This window comes from Haemaphysalis longicornis, unplaced genomic scaffold (genome assembly GCF_048455015.1).
Source record: "Haemaphysalis longicornis isolate Haplotype H1 unplaced genomic scaffold, Haemaphysalis longicornis Haplotype H1 scaffold_129, whole genome shotgun sequence".
In the NCBI taxonomy this organism is placed as follows: Eukaryota; Metazoa; Arthropoda; class Arachnida; order Ixodida; family Ixodidae; genus Haemaphysalis; species Haemaphysalis longicornis.
Window position 1 is genome coordinate 101,146 of NW_027526232.1, and position 25,466 is coordinate 126,611.

Below are 25,466 nucleotides of genomic sequence, written 5' to 3' on the forward strand. Positions count from 1 at the left end.
TCAGTCACTGCGTTGCTCCTTCCTTCCTTGGTTGACGCTCGTGCCCACGTTTACTCGTGTCTGCTACTTTAGCATCACGGAAGAAGCGATGGAAGCAACACTGCTTTCAATCAGTACTGAGGCCCCAATGCTCTGCATTTACTCGTGTTCCCCTCGCGGGAAGGCGCGGGAATTTTTTTTACGTTGTCGCCTGTATATCCTTACACAAAAATAATCTGGATAGAAGGCTCAAACATTTCCTTGTTGCTGAATCCTCATAATTGTTCGAGAAAATTAATTTACTGGAGAAATTTTATATGTACGCTATATAAACTGGGAGTGGAGTGACGTGGGAGTGCGAGCCATACATGTCGCCAGCTAATTACAATCGTATGTTTTCCCTTCATATTGCCGCAGTAATTACAGTTGATTCATGAAATGGATTAAAACCCAAAGTTCATGTTCTTTAAATTGCCCCCTTCTTGTGACATTTAGTCACTTTTATAGCCCCTCTGATCAGCGAACGTTCCAACTAGTCCACAGCTTGCAGCCTTGTTTGAAATAAACATGAATTGGGCTGTTTTATATTTCAACTTCCCCATAGACATTTCACCTACCTCTAGCACCAGTCAGAGCACCATCATACCGTAACATATATGAAACAATAAAGCAAAACAAAGACCTAACCCTGGTCTGACACCCATTTTCCAGCCGATACTGCGTGTACGAAAACTCATTGGCCTAGTTCAAGGACTTTTCTCATTATACAAACGAACCTTCCTAGTAACCTGGTAACTAACTTCCCCATTTTTGCTTTTGTTCCCTTCCAATAGCATTGCACACGCTATCTTCAGATTCTTCCTGGTGTAATTTTTATTCGTAATAGGCTCCAATGCATCGAACACTTGTCGCATTTTGCTTGGCGCGAAAAGAAATACAGGGCGCCAGGCGTTCTCAGAAAAAGGCGGGGTGCTGGGAGCTGGCACGCTGTCTCGCGCGTTCCTTTCTTCCTACATGCCTTATTTTTTGGTTTCGTCCCCGCCCCGTCCCTTCTAGAGTGTGTCGCAAAGGACGTTTTAGCAGCCGAGCGCGAAGTTGGGGAGGGCCGAAAAAAAAAAAAAAAGGTCCTTGGCCAACGTCCTACCCTCCTCTCACACGCGCACACGTGCGCGCCCCTCGCAGAGCGGTCCCCTTCTGCTCCTCTGCGCCTGGCAGCCGTAGCTGGGGCGTTGGGTTGGGGTGAGTGAACGAAAAGCGCGCGCTTCTGCAGAAACGAGCAGCCATCCTGACAATCAAACGGAATGGAGAAGGAGCCATGTCATACGACATTTTGTTGTGTGGCCGCATGTTGCGGCGAATACTTGTGGGCCAGAAAGCCCACAGCAACCGACCAGTGAAGGTAAGCGCTCTATTTTCTGAGCATCGCCTCGCTCTTTCGAATGCAGTTTACTTCGTAAAAGTGCGGGAACAAGACTGCCCTCCCGTTTCTAGCTTTTAAGCATCCTTCTTGCTTTTGCGATGCGTACGGTTGTAAAACGTGGAATTTGTATTCAGCGCCTAAATTTTATGGAAAGAATATAATGCGAAATTACGTGGGCGTTTAGAAGTAGTTTTTTTTGTTATGATGCTGAAATGGAGTGTAGGTTCTGCAAGAACCTTGATACGTAGGATTGGCTTTTAATTTACTTCTCGCCGCAGCTGCTCACGCACTCGAAACATATGACTAATAAATTTAACTTTGTTATGTTTAATTTCACGCGAGTTTCAGCGGCATGGTGTTCCAGAACACAATTTGGCGTTGCAGTTAAGCCATGTGTTATCAGCTGCTTATGCTAACCATCTTGTGATTTAAAACAACGCCTGACGTCTTGTAAAGTTTGTGAATACTAGTACAAACTTTCCATGCGAAAAGCTGGTCTACGTCAAGAAAATGGCATACGCAAAAAAATAAAACAGCTCAATGCCAGTTTTAAGCACATTTTTCGAGAGCAAAAGGTGAAATTAGGCAACCAAGAAAATACGTGGTTGTAACTTCGTCTAGTTGTGTAATGCTTCCATTCTTGACAATTGCCTGTTTCCAATTGTTCGTTGCGTTTTTATGTTTATGGGCATTGAGGAAATTATTGTCCTCTCTCAACTAATATTGCGGACGTACCGCGTCGTCACCAGTTGGTCAGCTTCTCTTGTTATTTGAAAATTCTTTTGCAAGCTGTCTGAGGGCTTTTCACTTAATTTCCAATGAAGACTTTTCACTTAATTACTCAATGAGCTGCAAAGCTGTAAGGCATTTTATATAATTAAGTAGTTTTGTCCTTTTCTGCTTTCCATTGAGAAATCCACTCATGCTAATGCGTGTCATAAAGTTGACACAGGTATTAGAAAAAGTCAAGCAAGACAAAGTGGAAAGTGAAGAGGCCTGTTTTGCTATATTCATAAAGGTAAGGTTTTCTCCATTAGCTAAAATTTGCTTTACTTCAGTTTTCTGCACCACTTCTATACACCACAAAATTGACACACGAATAAGCTCATCTGGCAGCAAACGTCATCCGAAGTGCAGGTGAGCTTCTGAGCACCCTATGTGATGCCCTTTTGTTTGTTTTCCAGGAATGGCTGTCAAATCTCATTTGAACTGCCCGTACAAGAAAATCAATGAGGTCATATTGTATACCAAAAGTCCTGGTGTTCTGAGAGGTGAGATATTGTCTATGCTGTAACAACTTTGCAACTTCTAAGCTACAGCGTTTGTTTATTTCTCAGAAGCGCCACAGTAACAACCCTGTTAATTACTGGGTTCAAGCATGGCCAAGTATGTCACCAAATTGACTTGTCAAGGGAGAACAAGCAAGCCCTGGAGGAGGAAAATGAAGACATCGCTGAAACAGTGTACTTGCGACATTCAAGACTTTAACAGCTAGATACGTATTCGGCTCGATTGTTAATGGTAAAATAAAACGCACATGCCCTTTCACTTAAAAGTGTCAGTGTTATTTACGCTAGCTACGCGTTCCTTGCCTTAAAATTCCACCATTTCTTAGGTCGTTATTTTGCCGGAATGCCTTAATTGTGTGTATTGGTCAGTGTAGGGATCAAATGTATGAATATACAGGTCTAAAATGCCGGTTTATACCTTTTAGGAGTTTATGCGGACGAAGTTTGAACTGCTCGCTTATCATGCAGTCAATCGTCTCTCTAGGAAAAACTTAACTTCTGTATATTGCTTTGTAAGAGAAGCATTGCTTGAAAGTCATATCAACGGTGCGATGATGTGGCCCTCGTGGTGAAAAAACGTATCTGTAAGTCGCGGTAATGTTGTAGGAAGCATCGCTCGAACATTAAAGCGACCATTTCCTAATGTTACCCGCACGTTGGAAAAATATACCTGGAAAGTTACCGCAAAATTGTAGCAATGTTATTGCAACTACATTGCTTGAAAGTTGAAGAAACGTTCGTTGTATGTTAAAAGTGTAAATCTAAAGTTTCTGCAATATTGTAGCAATGTTATCACAACATCTGAATAATACAGGGATATGCTTAAATGTATGCACGTTGCGAAAATGTAGGTGAAAAGTTGCTGCAACGTCACCAGAAAACGTCTTATAAATGTTGTTCAAATGTGTCCCGCACGTGGCTGGAAGGTTGCTTCAAGAGTGGAGCAACGTTGGCGAACGTCAGAAACAACGTTATCCAAACATTAGAACAACACCCTTCAAACATTGTCCCCATGTTGGAGCAATGCTAATATTATTTTGACGAAACATTGCACTAACGTTAAAAAAAGCGGACATTAGCCACGTTTTGGCAACGTTAAAGGGAAATGTTGCAGAAATGTTCGGGCAACATTCCGTGCTACCAGGGATGTCACGTCTTGATGGTACCTTTTGAAAGCCATGTTAGATCTAGAGTAATCGTTTCCTTTTCCTGTTGTCATGTAGCCCGAAGCTGTGCCCTAGGTCCCTAGGCCTGATGCACATCCGTACGTAGAAAATTTATGGAAGAGTGAACTTAAGCTACCAGTGGAAGCTACCCTTTGCACTCAGCTGTCTTAGGACTTAAGTAGCTCAATACCTTACTGGTACCCACATGTGCGTGGCTGCTAGCTTCCGGATGGTATCTTCCATGGTGTTTGATCTATTTGGCGTGGTAGTGTGTCGTATATTACTAACAATTAAAGATCGCTGATTGTCCGGTCGGTGCCTTTTCCTTGCTGTCATCCATATAAGAATGATAGCAACATTCTTAAACGCTCTGATTGACAAATGGTCACGTACAATGGAAGTGAGAGTCACGGTCCATTTATCCGTATCCGGAGATTCGCGGCTGCAGCTCGTCATGTTTGGTTTTACCAAGGTTCTGAATGCAGTTTCATTGTATCATGGCCTTTGTCTTTTCCATTGTTTGTTTTCGCACCACTCATCTCTTTCGGTGGCTGTTTCACCCCCTGAAGCCATTGAAGGACATTCATTAACGGTTACGTAAAAACGAAACCGAAAGTATATGCATAAATTTTGTTTAAATTTCTACAAACCATAAACACAACTGTCTATGAAATGACCTTCTACATTACATGCGTGTTTTAAGGGTTAAGGTGCACCAATAAATAAGCGATATTAAACAACGTGGTGCCTCCCACAGCACGGCGCCACCACCGCCACACGGCATCATTTGATTGGTCTAGCGAGAACCGCCGGCTGCGAAACCGATGAGGTGCGCGAGCCTCGAGCTCCTCGGACTTCTCGCGCCACGGCTTCATGTGCTGTCGCATTGTGCTGTTCCAGAGTGTTCCGAATCTCTTCCCTAAACGCGGTTGTCGTACGGCTACGTGTGATACCCGCTCCGACCGCGTTTCTCCAGGAGCCTCTCTTCAGACGTACCAGTGAGCTGTCTGCTCTTCGCTTTGTGCTTTTTTACGGTTCTTTGTATTTTGGGATGCATCGAACTGCCTTTTCAGCTTTCGAACTCTGTTGCCTTGATTGCGGTGCTCAGCTCCCTGTTTTGAACCCAGTGGAATGGGGAAGCCGTTGAAGATTAGCTATGAGTTTGCGGCAAGGTCCTCGGAGGCGTTGCCAAATCACCCTCTACCCTGCGACCCATGTGGCTGCTCTTGGTTGAGCGTGCGTGTTTGCCTTTTACTGCAGGCCGAAATGTCAGCGGTGTTCCAACAGGCTGAATGGAGGGAGAAGCTCAAGCCTGAACTGCCCAAGCCCGCATTCGGCTCGTCCATAGGTGGCTGTGTCAGCTCGCCATCGTAAGTGCACAGCGTCCTTTGCAGTCAAGTTCCAATGGCTTTCGTCACTCCTTCTCGGTGAACTGTCGCTATGAGCTACTCTAAAGCTGCATTAAAATTGCCCCTCAAGCAACAGAAACGGCACGGGAAGGAATAAAGCTGCGCATGGTTTAGGTGGGGCACTTGTGGTCCAATAATAGGGGCCTGAATGGAATATCATAAAGTCGATGCCTGCGATGACAAATGCTTCCAGGATCGGGATGTTTCCTGGGCAACATGTACGGCCCCCATTCGTATCCTTCTACACTACTAGGTCGCGTGAGTGCAGACTGCATACCCACACAATTGTATCCTTCTTGCCTCCCCTCCACTTTTCAGACGTCAGAACATGCTCACAGCTAGAGACCACTCGGATGCTGATGAAAATTCGATGGAAGGGTCTGCTCACTGGCACTACCTGTAAGTGTGATCCTGCTTTGTTTAGCTCTAGACAAAATTAGTTAAACAGGAAGTGCTACTTTTGTCACGTTCACTGTTTTTCCCATTGGATTTTGTTGTTTTGCTCTTTGTACCGGTTCTTGTGAGTGTGGGGTGTCATAGTAGTGTTACTGGCTTGCCTTGTTAAAGTATTGCCCAATTCTGCCACTTACCCTAAATGGAGATGCACACTTCGAATTCTTCAGATTGCACCCAGTAATGCTTTCATCATGACGTAAAATAATTTTTGTAGAGTTGTTTCTCAAATGTCCAGGCCTGTTCTGGCTGACGATGCCAGACAGGGATGAAATTGCAGTGCATGTCCAGTGCAGACTTGGTGTTGACCCGTTGCTGGGCGCCATGGTTCTCGAGTCCACCTTCCTCGTCTGAATTCATCTAATTTTTCTGGTCATTCAACACAAAGCAGAAACATGGCGCTAGCTGCCTGATGACTGCCACTGTTGACGCCATTGTTTCGATGTCTACAGTCCTGCTGCTGCTGTGGCTACTATGCACAGCATCACCACATCTGTGGCTTTGCACTTTGAATGGCGGCCTGCCCTGGTGTGATATTGTTAACTGCTCCTTCCCCCTTAAGGAGTCACTAGTCAGAGACTATGAGAGTACTGCTGTTTTCTCACAGTGTGGAGGATCCCTCCATGGCTGCCTACCCTTGAGTGAGGCAGGCATTGGTGACATTGTCGGGTCTGGGTTTCTTTCCCCTCACTACCCTTTGTTTGTTATGCAGGCAGTGAATATGCATGTGCTTTTTTACCCATTCTCAATCATCATGCTTTTTGCTGCGCATATATGAAACTGTGTTCTAATTCCACATACAGGGTTGTACAGGCTGCATACCATGCTGGCGGTTTGAGTGTGCTGAATGAGTTTGGTGGCTTTGTAGATAGGCATTGCATTCCTGAGTACGAGGTTGCACAGCTGGGGGGTCCTGGCATGCTGGCTTTTTTTTTTATGGGAGCAGGTAACTAACGGTCTTACACACTATGGTATAAAGAATGTTAAAAAATTGCGCTCTAAATTGGTTTCTACATCTCACCTGTACTGCACCTTTTAGCAGAGTTGTAGCTTTGTTGTCTAAAGCCCTGCACGGGGCACCTTAAGTAATCTTCGTGACGGTATTGGTGACACCGTGGACCCCTGGTCCCCAAACATCAGTTGTAACCTACTTTGACGATGTGTTTACAGGTGGAGGGTAAGAAACCACAAACGGTGGCGGTCGGAGCCGTGGTCAAGCTCCGGCGGATGGTCTCCCTGTCTGTGGGTTCCGGGACCTCTTCAGCTATCAGGGTAAGGCTGCAGAAGAAAGTACCCCCGTCCCCTGCTTTTTTTCTATGCTGTAAAGTATTTTCAAGAACTCATCCCAAACATGATCAGTCACTGAAAAGGGGCCGCACCGAAGCATCCTTGCCACCCTTTCCAACCGTGACTCTCTTGCAATCCGAGAACTGCCCCCGTTTTTGGATAGTTTAATCTGTGGACAAATTGAAATTCATCGTTGAGTAGCGCTTGAAACGGGATGACAGTAGAGAAGACGCACACGACGGCACAACTCGCAACTGATTATTACGCATAAACACAAGTGTATACTCGGAATGAACACGTGCCCAGGTCAACCCCTCGAAAGTGCGGTTTTATAAACGCAAAGGTTACAGGATTACGATTCGAAAAACACAAGATTACACTGTACGTAATCAACAAACCGCCCACAAAATACCAAAGTTAATGCATTTGATAAGAACAGAAATTCCTTTTCGTGTAGTGCCACCGATGCGTCGCTGGCACACTTATCATGCTTTCTTATATAGAAAGCTTCAATTATCTCGCGTGTCGATTGGCGAGTATATATTTGTGTTCATGCGTAATAAAATCAGTTGCTAGTTAGCGCCGTCGTGTGCGTCTTCTCTACTGTTGTCCTGTTTCAAGCGCTGCTTAACGATGTATCAACACCAACTAGCCCAACTATTAATTTTACTGAAATCGAAATTCCTCTCTTTTCAATCCGTGTTCTGGTCCCAAAGTTCCTAGAAGGTATCCTTGGCAGGACATACAATGCCAAAAAGAACCGGCGAAGTGCTAGTTGAAGTCGAGACACAGCAGCAAGCCACAAATCTCCCGACCCAAACCCGCATGGCAGATCTGGACACCGGTGTCACACCCCACCGCAGCCTCAACAGCTTGCAGCGTGTGTTATCTGAGCCACATCTGCTAAGAGAAACAGAGGCCGACCTTCTGGAAGGCCCGAAGGACCAAGGCGTTACAGCCGTCAGGAGAACCAGCATTCTTAGCGATAATATAGAAGTACCGTAAAAACCCTCGTATAAAAACCCTCGTATATCGACTTATAATACGGGGTGTAATTCGGGGATATCAAAATCAGAAAAAATTTTCATCCGCATATAATGTGAGGAAAAGAGCACAGAAAACATTTATTTGCACTGCAGTAACCGTTCAGTCATTGTCGGTTTTCGCTGGCACTGTCTCCCGACATCCGTTCAGTCATCGTCAGGTTCGCTGCCACTGTCTCCTGAAGTCGCCATGTTGGAAATGTCTTCCCACAGAAAGTGGTCCTCAGTGCCATCAAGGGCGTTCGAGATGCCGAATTTCTTAAGAGTGACTGACGAGCTTCTCTGGGATGCTGGCCCATGCATCCGCGATCCAGCTACAGAGCACCGCTGGAGAAGCCCGCGTCAGCCATCCAGTAGCTGTCACTTACGGGTCTACTGACCTCATCCACTCTTGGTAGCAGGACATGATGCAGTCTTTGAAAGACTTGTTGATGCAAACATCTAGCGGTTCCAGCTGGGATGTCATTCCTCCTGGAATGACAATGAGTTCGGTGCGGGGTTTGCGCAACAACTTCTTCACGGAATCGGCCAGGTGGCAGCGAAAGGCGTCCAACACGAGCACTGACGGCAACCCCCAACAGTGCTCCAGGCCGCCGACACCACACAGATTTTACCCAGTCAAGCACCAGTTGCTTTCTCCACCCGCGAACGCTGCCTTCGGTGACGCCGAACTGCCGTCCTGCGGTGCAATTCCTGATGGTCTCGGCCCATAAAATAACTTTTATTTTAATTCCAGCCGAATACTACCTTCGTGCACCCGATATCGTGATAGACTTGCGGTAAATGTGCCGATCCTTCGCGTGATCAAAACAATCAAAATGGCGCTGGCTGAGAGAACCTCAGAGAAGCAGCAGCCATTTAACGCCACCGCAAGACAGCGCACCCTCTGCTGAAACCGAAACGGAAAGTGCAAAGTTTGGGCTGAAAACTTTGGGATCCACATATAATACGAGGCACAAATTTTACATAGTAAAATTTGAAAAAAAAACTCGTATTATACGCGGGTTTTTGCGGTACCAACAAAACACATCTAGACTCTCTACTGATCGAAGATTCCTGAACACATCAATGCTGGTTTCATTAGGTGCGACGTATGTCCCTACATATCTTACCCGCACCGCTGCTTCAAGTGGTTCGGGCATGGCACAACTTCTAGCCACAGGAAAGCAACCTCTGCGAAATGCGCCACGCAGGACCACCCACTGAGTACTGTGACTCCACCGCCTTCACCTCTGCAAACTGCCAACAACCGCACGCGACATGGTCCCTCAGTTGTGAGAAGTTCCGACAGGAAAAGATCATAAATGTCAGTCACTGAAAACATCTCCTTCCCTGAGCCACGAAAGAGGTTCCTCTTTCCTCCTGGGGAAGTGCGCCGACGCGGCCAGTCACTTGGTCGCCCCCCCCCCCCCTGGGTTGCCTCAGGCAGCCCAACCCGTCACCACTCCGCCTGCTCAGCCACCGTCGGGACCGATGCCGCTCCAGCCTCTGCTTCCTCGCCCTCTCTGCTTCCACTGGAGGCTACCAAGGAGATTGACACGGGGGGTCTTGCATCGGCTCCCACCACCACCGCACAGCCAGTGCCACTTATAGCGCTACCGACGCCTTTGGCAGTGGTGGACCGAACGAAGGGCACCCCAGGACATGTGACAAGATGGACGTCGGGCCTTTCCTGCCTGCAACGCGGTGCAAGGAGCAGCCTCCAACGTCCAAGCCAACAGACAGGCCAAAAAAGCCCCCTCTTCCCCCCCCTCAGAGAACAAGACCCGAAAGACAAAACTTAATACACACACTCCAGTGGCTTTTAAATATCGAATGGCAAGAGAAAATATCATCCAGTGAAACTGCAGAGGCCTCCTTAAAAATAAAAATCTTGTCTTTGAGCTATTGCATGCCAATCAGCAAAGTGTGATGTGTCTCCAAGAACGACTCTAAACTCCACACAAATCTCTTGAATAGTTATGTGGTGTTTAGGAAGGACAGGGATGGTGGTGGCACATGCTCGGGTAGTGGGGCCGTCATTGCCCAAAAATCCTTGGTGTGCCGCACTGTCCCACTACAGACCATCCTTGAGGCTGTTGCCATTTGAACCATAATCTTCAATAGGCTTATAACACTATGCTCTCTTTACATCCCTCCTGACTTCCAGCTATCGAGCTCAAATTTCGAGGGCCTGGTAGATCAGTTACCCGAACCTTTCATTCTCATAGGCGGCCTGAATGCACATAACTCTCTTTGGGGCTCCTGCCACACGGATGCCCAAAAGCTCCTCATTGAAAAATTTTTAACATTCTAGCAAACATGCATTTTCAACCATAAACAGCCTACATACTATAATGTAGGGTGCAGCACTTATTCACACGTTGACTTAGCTATTGGTTCTGCAGTTCTTTCCATCTCTTGAGTGGGATGGCCCCCACACGGGCGTTTTGAGTACTCGTGGTGACTGTATTGGCAACACCGTGGACCCCGAGCCCCCACACTCGCGCTCTGACCAACTGTGGCATTGAGTCGAAAGGCAGATCGACAGAAGCCTCTAGCGGTGGCCGTCAGAGCCATGGCCAAGCTCCGGCCGACGGGCTCAGGACAGGGAGCTCCGGGACCTCTCTAGTTATCAGGGTAAGGCAGGAGAAGAAAGTACCCGCTTCCCTGCTCTAAACCATTTCGTACGGTATTCTCTAAACACGTCTCTAAACCTGATAGGACCTTAAAGAGGACCCGCACCAAAGCCACTGTCAGGCCAGTCTCAAACCTTGTGTTTGACAACCCAGAAAACTTCCCACAATTTTCGGTCATGCAATCAGTGACCAAGAAAACACCAATTTGCGCACCCCTTCTAGTGTTTGGGTGATAAATTTCAGCATGTCACGATTCACAATCTGTTGTTCCGGTGTTCTTGAAATATGTTGGCTGCATTCAAACTTTGGGGTGCATTCTTTGTCTGCTGCCACATTTCTGGTGCGGGCATTGCGTCGTCATGCCAGCAGGCAAACTTGCGGCAGCTGTGGATGTAGGGAGGAGAGGAAAGTATGGCTTCAAACAGGGAAAGTGAGCCAGATTGGTCAAAATAAAGAATGCAGTTAATGCCTTTGTAACATTAGTAGAAACGTTGAAAATGGTTGTTTCACACATTGCTCTCCCTTTGAGGAGAACCATAATCTGCAGCTTTTAAGGGATAATGGCATATCGCTGTACTCCGTCATCTGCAACTGGCTCATATTCGTTTATTTCAGTACCCTAAGGACCTGACAGGTCCATACGTAGAATAACATTTTGTTGGAAATGCAAAGTGGCCAGATCAGCAAAAGTATACTGGTCAAAAAAGAACCGTTTAATTGTGGTTTCAGGAAAACTAATGAAAAAATTCCAAATAGAGAACTGAAAGCATCAGCACAAAAAGATGGAAGGTTGGATGCACTTTGCACTTAGGTGACCAAGTAAGGTGGTTTTAGAAGGAGATGGATCTTTTTGGATGCTCTGGTGGCTGGTAGTTTCTCCCAGTCATTTATAAGACAAGAGCTGATGACTGCGATTCTTTTGCGTGAGAAAATTGGTTGATGTCTCAATTCATTCGTAGCAAGGTGTGAATAGAGGGGAAATTGTGTCCTCGGGAGAATAGGGAAATGTTGCTTTACAATGGGTGGAAGTGAACCAGGTACGGAAATGTACGGTGCAGGTTAAGACGAGGAGGTCTGTGGAGTATGAACACAAAATGAACCGATTGGCGTTGTTCTGGACTGACTTGGATAGTTTTGGCAAATTGGGTCAATATGGATGCCAGACGATTGACGAGTATTCTAGTGGAGACCTGATTGAGCAGTACTAGCGCAAATTCTGGCAGGGATGATCAGAGCTTCCTGGTGGGGGCCTCCCTTGTTTGCAGCCTCGCATCCTCGTGCTTCACGGAGCCGGAACTCCAGCGTGTGTGGTGGGAGGGGCAGCACTACTCCTTCCCCTACTACCACTGCCACTGCTGCCACCTGGGCCCCGAGTTCGACTGCTCCCCCTCCGTTGGCAGCACCATCCTTGCACCCTGCTCCTCCCGCATCCTGGCCCCCACCAGTGACCTTCCGACCCCGTCCAAGGTGAGCCCACACCTGCCATGACCTCCACAGCTGCAAAGGCTTGAAGCCAAGTCCAAACATGGGGTCTTCCTAGTTTAGGGGCCAAAAGCCTGCGCGATCTTTTCTTTCTGGGCTGTAAAGAGCTCGCACAAGTGAAGCTTAACGCTGAAATAATTAAGGGCGAATGCAGGGCAATCATAGCAGTTTTCTGCTTTACAACGCATTCTCAGGTTTCTGTTGTACTGTGTTCACTGTCTAATAGTGCACACTAGCAGCAAGTTCGTTTATTGTCTAGGGCATTGAAAAGAGGAAAATGAAACTTCCTCGGGTACGTACACGTGCTTTCATACGCCTTGCAGGCAAATTCCTAGTGATTTTTAGAGACTTCTTTACGAATACATCGTGTTTAGTATGAGTCTTTTATTTTTTTGCCGTGTGACACAAATGTCTCTGGTAGGAACACTGGCCAGTGTTCACATGAAAGTTCCCCCACAGTTGGTGCTCTTTTCCACGTGCACCATACACGAGACACGTTTCAGGCTAATTTGTGTTCCATTTGATGAGGGTGCCGAGCTAACACTGTGGTTAGCACACTAGCCTCGTGGTGCTGAGCACGAGGTCGCGGGTTTGATTCCCGGCCACGGCGGCCGCTTTTCTGATGGAGGCGAAAAGCAAAAACGGCCGTGTGTATGAGATTTCGGTGCATGCTAAAGATCCTCAGGTGTTCAAAATTAATCCGGAGCCCTCCACTACGGTGCGCCTCATTGCCTGTGCTGCATCGCCGCATTAAACCCTACAATCAACTATCACTAGCCTCGTGCTCCTGCAACCTGTCCTGAAATCTCGCACGAATCCACGAGTTTTTACTGTTTTCTCTTACAGCACCAGTCATTTTGAAACACAGAGGACAACTGGAGCCACTTCTCACATTTTATGAGGCGCCTATCTTTGCTGTGATGGTGCCGCATGTATGCTTGCAAAACTGCTCACAAACACTACTTCCAAGGCCCATCTCCAGAGCGAAGTAACTGCTCCGCGAAGGCCGATTGCCATTGTCAGAAAATCTGTTCTCTGCTTTCTAACCTACCTGAACCTTTTGCCAAAAGTGCCGTGAAATAGACTTGCCTTTCTAAAAAAAAAAAAAAAGAAAATCTTTTCTGTTTTGTAATATTAAAAACATCACTGTGAAAGAAAATGCAAATAGGACAGCTCAGTGCGTTCCAAAGGGATTGTTTTTACAAAGATGCACTAATTATCCTCTGGTTACCCTTCTTTAGCACAATGAGCTTTTGTGGGTCTACTACACAGAAGCAACAACAGGCATGTTCTATGGGCGTCAGCAGGGGGGTCTAAAAGGACACTTTCCCCTTCTCCCCGCCTTCTCCCCCTGTGATGCAATGGTTTGCCCCCCCCCCAACTAAAGACTCAATGCTGCCGACGTATTTTTAAAATCAGTCTTCCTAAACTGCCACACGCAGCTGGTTATTGTGGTGTGCACGGCTTCAGTTCCAATTTTAATAACGAAATTTTGCACCTATCCAGTAGCAATGAGATGAATCATCTGTAAAAATCTTCGTCAAAATTCGTGCAATAGTTCAGAAGTTATTTCACCCTGCATCCCCCGTCAATGTTTAATTCCTTAAAGACCAACTGCACTCAAATTTTTCTTTGTCCAAATTTGATCCAAATAAGTAGTGTATGCTCTTAAAATCAGCGTGGCGATATCCTAAGCTTTGTAAGCACAGATCACACTAGGTACTGTCGTTTAAAATAGCGCTATGCAGACGACGTTTGCACCTGGCGGAGAGTCACCAAAACAAGTTTCGAGCAGCCTGTGACTGAGGTCGGGGAACCCGTCTTGTGGAGCTCGCACTTCTCCGGAGACTTGCACGGTGCTCCGCCGGGTGAAGGGACACGTTCGCCCGACGTTTCTCTTCCACACCCCCGCACTGTACTGCCATCGCCATCACATGTTTAAAACTAACCACAATGGTGGCAACATCCGCCTCTTTCTTCTCTTTTTTTTTCTTCCCAGTGCGATAAGAGATTGGAAGCCTACAAACTACACGCGTGCTTCCGAACGTTCTGGAGCTAGGAAAACTTTTTTTACTTGGAAATAATATTTCTACTAAACAAAATAGCACGACACGCACACTTGCCTTACATTTGTCATTCCTATTGCATCTATCACGGAAAAAAAATCTTTTATAAATTCTTGACCACTTGCGCTTCCGCGTCCAATATTTGCAATATTTGGGCTGGGCCACCGCCGCCTCCATCGCTTAGACCTGTCCTTTGTTATACGACCTAACTAGAGTTGTGGTACATGCGGGGTATAAACATTTGTGTGACTTTTGCCTCGCTCGCGGAGTGCATCAAAATCAGCCTCGCTCGCGATAACTAATACATCCGCAGAAATATTCACACTCGTCTTCGCGAAGTGCGAAAGCTAACAAAACTGCTCCTCTCGTAAACAATACACTTATTTTTTTCAGTTCGCAAATGAAGTATTTACTTTTGTAGAGCACTTTATTTAGTTCACTTTAACGTAAAACGTTTTCAACAGCATCTGTCTCTTGTGACAGTACAAAACAGTGGTAGATAGGTAACTTTATTCGTGTTTTATTGCGTCATTTAGCTGTGGAAGCTGGCTTATAGCTTTAGATCCCTTTTGTAATTCGATTCTTGATGTGCAGCAAGGCGAATAATACTGGGCTGATATTCACGAAGCTGTTAGCATGTAATGTAGGGTAAAAATAGTGATTGATCTCCACCCGCCTGCGGTTTATTCGCTTCAATGAGTGGTGTGACAGCAGAGGTGCCGGCTAACCAAAACTGCTTTTCGATATCGCAAGGGCAACTAGCTTTGTCAAGCTAGTCATTGTTACTCGCAATGCCAAGGATTGCTACAGCGGCAGTTATTCTGATGGAAAAATAATTGTCGTACGGTCGACTTTATTTCGACTGATAGCAACGCGATGTCGGAATTGCGCCTAACTCCATTATCCTGGGCAGACGTTAGTGGGAGTTCTTCTGTGGAAATAACAGTGCGAAACGCGACGCTACTACACTCGAACCTCGTTATAACGAAGTTGAAGGGGGAGTCATAATCACTTCGTTATATCCATTACTTCGTTATATCAATTATCGCCGTTTAGCGCCGCGTATGCCCATTGGTGCGCTTAACCATGCGGAGAAAAGGTGGCCGTGAGGCTCGCCCCATCGCTAGGCGACCTCAAATGCAAAGGTAGTTGATTACAAGACAAATGTTTGGCTTATTCAATACTCACGCTATTTTATTGTCTGCTAGCGCTTCGGGAAAAAAAAGTCTACAATCGTCTTCTGCTTCGGACGACACACGCAAAACACCTCTTTTTCAGCAATGGCCACCACCTTCATGCCGTTTTCTCCGTCATCCTTAGCACCGAAAAAAACGACGCACAACGTCAACAGCGTCGAGCGCCTGTGACGATGTAGGCACGGTGACCGCGCGGTAATCGGCACCCATGGCGTCTTCATCATCGCTTGTGTCCGCTAATTGATAGCGGACACAAGTCCGTTGTTGATAGCACGTGGCGGACAAGGAAGAACGCGAACACAACATTCCACACGACCACAGGCGGTGTGAAATAGAGAGATAGTGAAGTGGAGACGGGCAACGAGCCGCGCCGCTGCCTTGTGTCTCCTCCCGCCGCTGTCACGTGGCCCCGCTCGTCCCACTCCACCAAGCTGGGCCATCGCTGGTCATGCAGCTGGGAGAACACGGAGGTTGGCGCAGCCGCTCGCCGGCGACTCCACGGAAAGCGTCGCCTCCGAGATAGCCGTGATGCAGCACGGCTGCTGTTGGAAGGCGGGAGCTTTGAATTGCCAAGCTGCGCGGCTGCCAGTGCGGCGAAAACTGGTATTGTTGGCGTAACATACGCATTTTTTTTTTCATGCTGAGACCAATTCGGTTCGTTATATTCATTGGGAGGTCCATTTTTCTTCGTTAAAACGAGGTTTAAAATACATGTATGTCTATGGGGATTTCAAGGGGAATCTCATTTACTTCGTTATATCCATTATTTCGTTATATCCCGTTACGTTATAACGAGGTTCTAGTGTACACGCATTTGAAGTTGGCTCTGAGCGGCCGCCAATTCTAGCGCGGCCGCTTCCATTCCGTCACGTACGTCACGTCCGGCCACCGGTAATCACTGCCTTTTTTATTCAGTTTTGGTTCCGAAAATGCCAATGTCATGAGCCGTTTGCGTCACTCGCGTTCATGTTTGAAACGTAGTGTTTTGCATTTCGCACACTTTTTATGTGTACTATTAGCCGACATTATTTTTACGTTGTCGAAAATTTGAGTGCAGTTGGCCTTTAACAAAACCATGTGAGGCTGCAAATATTGCTAAGGATCCATTTATTATATCAGCTAGTTCGTCATTCCTTGTGGCAGTTATCGGGTTTAACTCTTTCGTTACCACACCTATTCAAATTGATCACTGGTGATCGATGATTTATGTGGCCTATTTCGACACGTTCTAGTCGTTTCTCGTACACCTAATGTGGCCATTGGTTATTCTAGGCACTGCACTTTTAGAACAACTTTAAATTTTCCTGCTCCGGCGACATTGAGATTTTTGACGGCGTTTTTTGCGAGCTGAAGTGCGTGTGTTTTTCGTGGCTGCTGTACTTGACAAAAAAGGATGAAGATCATGGTTAGGCTGCACTATCGTATTTTTTTTTGTCAGAAGGCTTCTGGCAAGTCAGATACCAAATAATGTTGTCAGCTTTGTAATCCGACAGCGTTGACAGGTGATAATTACTTGAAAATGGCCCCAGCTATTCACTAATGATCTTTGGTTTGGACAAAGGGCAGCTTTATTCTCCCAAAGCTTATTTCTGATGGTCCCCCGCATGTCTAGCAAGTGTGCCTGCCATTTTCAACCAGTTTCCAGCAGTTTCGGTTTCGTTTTTGCATTGGGAAATTCATATTTGGTGCTACTACGCAGTTACCCAACCAACAGCTCATTTGCCATGGCGCCTCCGTTGCCCTCTACTGCTCCTCAAAACAAGCACGCGGCCCACACTTCTACATTATCTATGCCTTGCTTCTGCGATAAAAGCTTTCACTGAAAGTCAAACGATAACACCAAGTCGTTGGGTATCAGTTCAGACGAGGAGAACGCTTCCAATTGGCCTTGAACGCCGACAGCTATTCACCGGCCAGTTTCGGTTTCATATGAGGGTATTGTCGGAGGTCTAGTCTCACTTCTTAGTAGTACTGTCTATTCTGACAAAGTCTCCAACAGCCTTGTATTTGTTTCTTTTTGAAATTGTTAAATGGTGCTGCAATGTAGTAGGCTCGTAGTGCTGAACTCACTTCATAGCCCGACAGCGGCTTGGTGAAAGCTTGCTGGGCATGATTCTAGCGCATCGTACCTTATTCCTGCAAGCAGGGCTACCATAGTGAGTCAGAACAGGATAATAAACTGCAAATGAAAGTTCTGACTGATAAGTGATCATCAGAACGTCAACAAGATCCACCAAAAAGTGCTTGCCTTCAATATTGTGCCGGTGATAATCATTGACAAGGTGTTTTTACATCACGTGGAGGCTAATTGTGGCCTTTAATAATGTCACACCACCAGATTTCTTCTAGAGAACCATCCAAAATAGCAAAATTTGAAATAGTGGTTGGGCTTCACCACATGGCACGGGCACCATCCGGGCTAACATTTTCTTTTATATCTGACAAACTGTACTGCGCAACTCAATATTTTTTCTGGGATGGGTTTTTGAAATGTTCACCTACAAAATGTATATTCTAAATTTTTGCTACTATTGATTTATTATACACAGCTTACTTTTTTTTATCTTCGACGCGTGGACAAAAATTTCGTATTCGATAATTTTTTTCGTAATCATTATTTAGGAAAACATTATTAAAACTAGTGTCGTTGGGAAGCGCGTGGAATAATCTGCATTTTATGTCACTGCAATGTGTGACTAACCAATATGTATAGCACAGAAAAAGTTTTGTTAGACCCCTCAAAATCGGTCAATTTCCCACTGTAACGAAAGAGTTAACGAGCCAAAGGCACACCTAGGCTATGAGCCGTGCTGTATTGGAGGGCTCTGTCTTAGTTTTGACTGGGGATCTTTAACGAGCATTGAAATGTTAATGCATGAGCATTTCGCTTTATGCCTCCATCGGAAAAGTAGCTACTACCATGGTCAGGACTGAACCCGCGTCCTTGGGCTCGGGAGCAACACCTCAGCCACTGAGCCACCATGGCGGGTTGTTGTAGCAGTTGTTCAGGCATTGAAAGGTCGACAAGTTAGTCTGAGTTGCTGTCTGTAATGCTGATGTCCATGGTACAAGGCACAGGTGGGGGGGCAGCACTTTGGTGGAGACGCATGCGCAATTATACTTGTTTTCCCTACTTGGCCTAATTTTGGCATGAGTTGGGTTTTGAGCTGAGCCAATGTGCTGCAATAAATGTTTCAGAGGGCAAAAGGTAATGAAGAAAGGATGCGGGTTAAATCCCGGCTGCGGTGGCTGCTTTCTTGCCGAAGGGGGAAAGTGAAAACGTCCCCCCGTGTGTTGACATTTTAGGCCAAATGAAAGATTCCGAGGTGTTCAAAATTAATCGGAAGCTATGGCGCACCGCAAAGCCCTGGTGTAGCTTCAGCATGTTGAAAGCCCACAATTTGAAAAGATAGGGAGAAATGTCAAGGTGTCGCAGCGTTTAATACCTGCTAAAATTTTTCGAAGCAGCCACTGATGAAGCGCGGCTTGGAATGTTTGCCATTGTAGTGGACCACGTTTGCGACACTGGCACGTTCTGCCGCGTGCAGGCGGGGGCAGCTGCTGCCAACAGCCTGGGTCGCCAGCCGTTGCTGCGGTCGGAGAGTGGCACGAGCCCGGGGCTGGGGGATCGTCTGCTCCTACCTCCGAATGCGGGCGCCGTTGGGTAAGCAGAGCTGCTTCCCCCCTCTTTCCTCGACGTGGGCGTGATGGAGAAGTTTGGAGTCGGCTGGGCAATGAGATGTTTATTAAAGCGACAGCTTCTTTTATTGGGACCGATGGCGTCCTGTCTCAAAACGAATGCATTTCCCCACGGACCGGTTGGTCGACGACAAAGCTCTGATCAGATCGCTGGAGTCTGGACACACGGCCTGTGCGTGAAACCAGGCTTGCATCGCATCAAAGTGATTACTTGAAAATTGCGAAAAAGTAACGGTTCCTGATGAAACAATACATGCATCGATCGTGAAGAAGGAGAATAGTATACCTCTATCTCATAAATCTTGTATTGGTCTACATTTAGATCAATCGCAGGTGTGTTTACTTCGTGCTAAAAAATGGTCACGTGTGTTCGTTCACTTGCGGATTGAGTCTTTGAGGGCTTGACGATCAATTGGATGCACTTTCAGCAAATGTTGGACACACATTAGCAAAAATTTTGACATGAGCAAGCTTTCGCGCTTCTCTCAACTTTCTTTGGGAAGCGAAAGTTTTTTATTCATGCAATACTGCGGCCTTGTGAGGTCAGAGCAGGAGAGGGGTGCACGCAGTCAGTAGACATGCATATGGATGCATGATCAACTGGTGAGAATACAGTAACCATACAATGGGTGACTGCAAGGGTGAGGAGTCTGGCAAGACATTGCAATCGGAGACCGTTCTAGGGAAGGACGGGTAGGTCAGTACTAGCAAAGAATGGTTTATAGTATCTATTAAGTTAAGACGAATGAAACACACATATGACACTTAGACTGCACTTCTAAGTGTCATATTTATTTCTGCCTTTCATCTTAACTTCTCATGCAGTTTACCCTTCTTCCGGTATGGACCAACTAGCCCGACAAATCTTGATGCTGTGTATGTCTCTTCGCCTCCTAGTATAGTTCACTTCTGACGACCTCCTCTCCACTTGCTGTGCAGTAAAACAGAAGCCAAGGCGATATTCCAACACACTCCAAAAATTCTTCGAGTAAATACGGCTTCTTTCCTCTGTAGTGAGGTTTAAAAAACGTTAAATCTCATGAATGACGAGGTAAAACGAGAGTTGGGAGGGGCCCCCATGTTTTTTTAAACTGGGCCCTGAGCACTGTTTATTTCATTTTGTTTCATTTATTACACCCTTAAGGGCGGCCCGGAGGCATTACATAATGAGAGGGGAGGGGGAGGGGGGTGGGGGGGTCTGTTAATCCGGCTCTGACCTAAGGATTAATAAAGTAAAGCAAGCTCTACTTGAATAGGAAGGACCAGAGGCGCAACCTTTGAAGCAGTAGTTAATGCGCTGTTCGTGTCTATTAAATGCTTCAAATTTATTGAATATTGATTTTCGAATCGAAGCAAATTTTCAACAGCCTGCCATTTGATTGAATATTCGAAACAACTGAATATTCACGGGTAGCCACCTATCAGGTGAGCATGGAAGCGACGTGGCCCCTGGCACGGCATTGGTTTAGTTCTGTGGCCTCTGCAACACACTAGAGCTCGGGATGCAACCTGTTCCGTGTGGTCTCCCTCGTTTTGTGAGTCTATCTGCGTGTTATACTTGTGGATACTTGTCAGGGTCTAACAATCTCCGGTTTATATCGAGTAGTGACGCCTAATTTCACTATTCCCCTCTGTGGCACACACAGCGGAGGGTTGGACGGGGCCAGAGTCCTTGGAGCTCCCCCGGTGCACGGAGGACACTGGAGCCACGTCTAGTTCCGCGCAGGCCTTGGCACCCAGCCAGGGCATGTTGCCCTCTACTAGAAGCAGGGTATGGTGGCACCCTGCAAAAGGCCTGCTCTCTTGGTTTTGGATTGGAGGGTGCTGTTACTGTGCTCTCTTCCAAGCTGCAGGCAGTATTTATTTATTTATTTAAAAATACCTTACAGGCCCTTGTTGCAGGGCATTGTGTAAGGGGGGTAACAAAGGGTGAGTGTCGCGACAGAACTGTAAGGGAACATCAAACTTTGAATGAACTTTGAAAGAACGGAACAGCAAATAACAGGATATATGTCACTAAAGAGAAAAAGAGAATGTGCAAAAAAAGTCACTTGAAGTGACGCATACATGGGAACATTGCAGGTGGGAAGGAATGCAAATATGCGCAATACAACTTAGTAAAAAACACCTACTACACACGTAGTTAAAAATATTCTATAACAAAGCGCAGAAAGCAACTTGTTCTTGTTTCGAAAACACGGGATAATAAAGGGCGATAACAGAGTTTTACTTGTGTGTATAAGGACATTATAAACTACAAAAATGCGGCGGTCACAAAGTGTGAAGCGGTAAAACAAAAGAAAGAAAAAGAAGAGCGCGATGCTGTTTTACCGAACACAAGGCCTTAATCTGTAAGCGGGCGGAACCGGAGTAAAAACAAATGGATATAATTACACTGGAGCGATACAGGAGGTGGCACAAATACTTGTAAAAAGAACCAGTCGAAGTTTCTATCACTGAAAGAAAGAGTGGAGAAGTTGTCTGAATTTTTCGGGGTCTGATTGATATGCGATGTCATTCGAGAGATCCTTCCACAAGCGAATGGCGTGAGGAAGAGCCGATGAGTTAAAGGCGTCGGTTGACTCATATAATCGCGTGAAACTTAAGTTATTATGCAACCTGCGAGATGTAACGGAAGGTACATCGAGTTGAAATGGGAATGGTTTATTACTGTAAACATACTTATGGAAGAGGCATAGAAGAGAAATATCCCGCCGAGTACTCAGCAATTGAAGACTCTCTTGAAGAGTACTCTCTTGAAGAGCAATTGAAGAGTACTCAGCAATTGAAGAGAGACTCTCCTAAGGCGTGCAAATTGGTGGCCTTCAATTCAGGCTTAGAGCTGGAGCACCTCCGTATATTTTAATCTGAAATTTCATGTGCACGATGATATCTGAGGGCAGTCTTTTTGCTGCATATCTTCTTTCCCACGACACTGCTGAGCATTGAACCTCAGGAAGAGGTTCAATGTAGGTACCTTTGTGTACTTTTCTTGGCAACAAATAACAGGGTGTCACTTACCACTCAAAAATGAACCTGGGAGAAAATGTGTGTGGGCTTGAGCTTGCAAACTTGCAAACGAGCTACAGTAAAACCTCGTTGCAAGGGACTGTTACAAGGGACACTTGCTTATAAGAGACATTTGAATGAAGACGGTTTTTCCTATGTTTGCCATGTTAGCAACATTGCATACAAGAGACATGTTTCTTGGGTACCTTGAGTGTCTCGTGTAACGAGGTTTTACTATATGTATTACTGTTTTTGGCTGCCGTATAAGACTCTAACATTTCAGTTTTTAAAACAGTGTTCGTCTTTCTGACACTACTAGAGTTGATACAACAGTACCCTCTGCTACCACCTGCAGTGATTTGGGGATAATCGAATAATTTATGTTTTGTTAATGGAACATCAAAGCTGACGAAAGTCGCAGAAACAGTTATAAAACACTTACTTTTTTTTCAAAGGTTAGCCTTAAACTGCCTTAAAATGAATGTGTGTGCCCCATATTGATTTCTGGCATCACTTCAACCTGTTAACTTGTTACTCATATTCCTTACGAATGTTGGTTGTTCTTTGAACTTTTTGAAATTTGTAGATGCTCATTATGTAAATGGAGACTCTTTAAAGCGCTAAGTTGTGCGAGTTGGTTACTAAGGAATTCATCGTACTAGCGAACATTAAGACAGGGACAAAGCTAAAGAGAAGACGAAACACGTGCTAGAACTTCAACTCAGTTTATGCCACATAAACAGAGAAAACACCAATAAGTATATGAAATGTGAAGGGGTTATCGTAAAAATATAATGAAACACTATCGCTCGTATCACAGGCCACATTACAGCGCCGGTCCATATCACATAGCGGAAATTTAACCGACACGCGCAAACAGCCTTCATCCTTTGCCCACGCTCAACCACCTTCCCCTATCCAAAATATGGATTTCCTTTGCGGATAGTGCCAAGGACAGTGCGCTGACGCATACTTCCCCTCTCTTCTTATCAAAAAGGCTTCCACAATTTCTCGGTCGGTTTGGGAGGATGACCTGTGCATGATGCGCGTCCCGCAGAAATCTGGTGTGCACCCCTTACACCTTACGGCAATGATCAGCCAGGTGGCCAGCCCCCATCTGCGCATTGACAGCCGCCTGGTGCTCTCCCAGCCTCACATTGAAGCACCTGCCTGTTTGGCCAATGTAGCACTTTTTGCACGACAGGGGGATCCTGTGGACCACCCCCGTCGCGCAATTCACAAACCTGCTTGTATGCCGTACGGCACAGCTGGGCTTGGTGCCGGGGTTATTCACCCTACGCACCATTTTTGACAGCCTCTCAGGTGCCGAAAACACCATCTGTACACCACACTTCCCACCAACCTTTTTCAGGCGGTGGGACACTTGGTGTACGTAAGGCAAGGCTACCCGGGAACTCTCTGCCCTTGGCATTCAGAACCGGGCACGTGGTCTGTTTTGAGCTCCTTCACAAAGCTCCCTGCCACAGAGGCCACCATTTCGGGTGGAAAAGCTGCCCCTTTCAGTTTTTCTGCTTGATCCAGCAAGCTAGCCTGCATTCTATGCTGGCAAGACCTGGTAAGCGCCGCCCTCAGAATGTTCTTTGCAATGCCTCGTTTCACAAGCTTTGAATGGGCTAACTGAATGGGCTTACCATTTTTACTACGCGGAGCATACTGCCAACAAGGCTGATCACCCCCAAGGTGCAGGCGCACATCCAGAAACTGCAAGACACCCATCTCCGGCAACTCGTACGTAAACTTCAAACCACCCGCACACTCAGTGAAAACGCCTATAGCACATGGGCAACAATGCTGTTTCTGTCACCGGGCACAACTTCATTCAACACCACAAGATAATCGTCGACATACTGGCAGATCTTCGAAATAGGGCTGCCCTCAAGGCGGCAAGCAATCTGCCGGTCACACTTTGCCAAGAACAAGTCGCTCAGGACTGGGGCGATACACGAACCTATGCACACACCTTCTTTTTGCCTCACCAGCCTATCTTCAAACCTGACCACAGTAGATGACAGATAAAAGTCGTGCAGAGCTATAAAGCTACTGGCAGGCATGCCCGCAGAATTCTGGAACGATACAGTACCACTAGCGTCAATGCTTTCCTGTGCAGCGCTTAGCATTCCACCCTTTGGAATGGAGTAAAACAGTTCTTCCGCGTCAATGGAAAAGGCAAAAAGGTCGGACCCCCTCTCTTCGCGCTTCGAGAAAAAACTAAGGACTTCTTCCGAGTTGCGTACCAGAAACTGGTCCCCAAGCTTTAAACCATTCAACTGCTTTTGCAAAAACTTTAAAAGCGCACCTTGCCTGGAGCCTTTTTCCGTAACAATCGCACAAAAAGGTACAGAATCCTTGCGTGTCTTTGCTGTATAAAACACTTCTAGGGCATCCGTTTTTGCACCCGCAATTTCTTTTCTTAGGTTGGGTAAATTCAAATCGTCACAATGGCGTAGCACTTCTCTTTTAACCTTAACAGGATTGGCTGGGGTTAACGCAAAATTCTTTTTTAGGGCATTCTCGGCCTTTTTCTTGAACAAGTCATTTGTCATGACAACAAAACCACCCTCCTTGTCGGACAGCGTCAAAGCCAAGTCATTGTCCCGCAAGAATCCTACGGTGTTGTTCACACGACGACTACACCGCTGCGCTCTCCCACTACTACCCACAAGGCACTCTACCCCTTTTGCTATGCACCGCTCCTTGTTTTTACAATAACCCCTTCAAATTTCATATACGTACTTATTGGTGTTTTCTCTGTTTATGTGGCATAAACTGAGTTGGAGTTCCAACGTGTGTTTCGTCTTCTCTTTAGCTTTGGCCCTGTCTTTATGTTTGCTAGTACGATGAATTCCTTGGAGTCTTATTGCTGTATAGAAGGAACTTAGATTCGCACTGACATGCTGGCAAAACCATACCAGATCATGCTGTTATAGTCCGCCATCATTAATTAGCTGGATGTTTGTGAGATAGTCTTGATCTCATTGCTGTTACCTTATTTCGCATTGTGCCCACTGAGCCCGTGCTTGATCTGCTATGCAGCAAGTCCTCCGGATGGCCCCAGCTGCCCAGGATTGCGCCGCAGCATCCCAGGGGTGAAGGTTCGCGGAGATGGCTCCACCCTGCCCGGCCTCCGGGCTGTTAACGTTTTATTTTGATGCGTATTTTTCTGTTGTATTTTTGTGAAATTTTGTGTTTTTCCCCCTAATAAAATTCTTGTTCGATGGTGAAACAAGTGGTCTTGCTTGCTGCTGATGGATTTCGCTGTCAGGGCCCGTATTTCTGCGTTTCATTTGGTTCCCCTAAGCCTGGGGTTGGCAGCCTTCTGAGATGGAGGG

The 25,466-nt window shown here is 46.3% G+C and overlaps 1 protein-coding gene across 1 annotated transcript; it reads left to right on the forward strand.

Moving 5' to 3' along the window:
* The first annotated feature begins 4,642 nt into the window (after positions 1–4,642).
* LOC144163655 (uncharacterized) lies at positions 4,643–25,352 on the forward strand. Its single transcript, XM_077694449.1, has 8 exons — positions 4,643–4,852; positions 5,115–5,224; positions 5,582–5,662; positions 6,887–6,954; positions 11,930–12,131; positions 18,957–19,072; positions 20,754–20,878; positions 25,171–25,352. Exons 2-8 carry the CDS (start codon positions 5,121–5,123, stop codon positions 25,225–25,227), a joined length of 753 nt encoding a protein of 250 aa, XP_077550575.1. The 5' UTR covers positions 4,643–4,852; positions 5,115–5,120; the 3' UTR covers positions 25,228–25,352.
* The last annotated feature ends 114 nt before the right edge of the window (positions 25,353–25,466 follow it).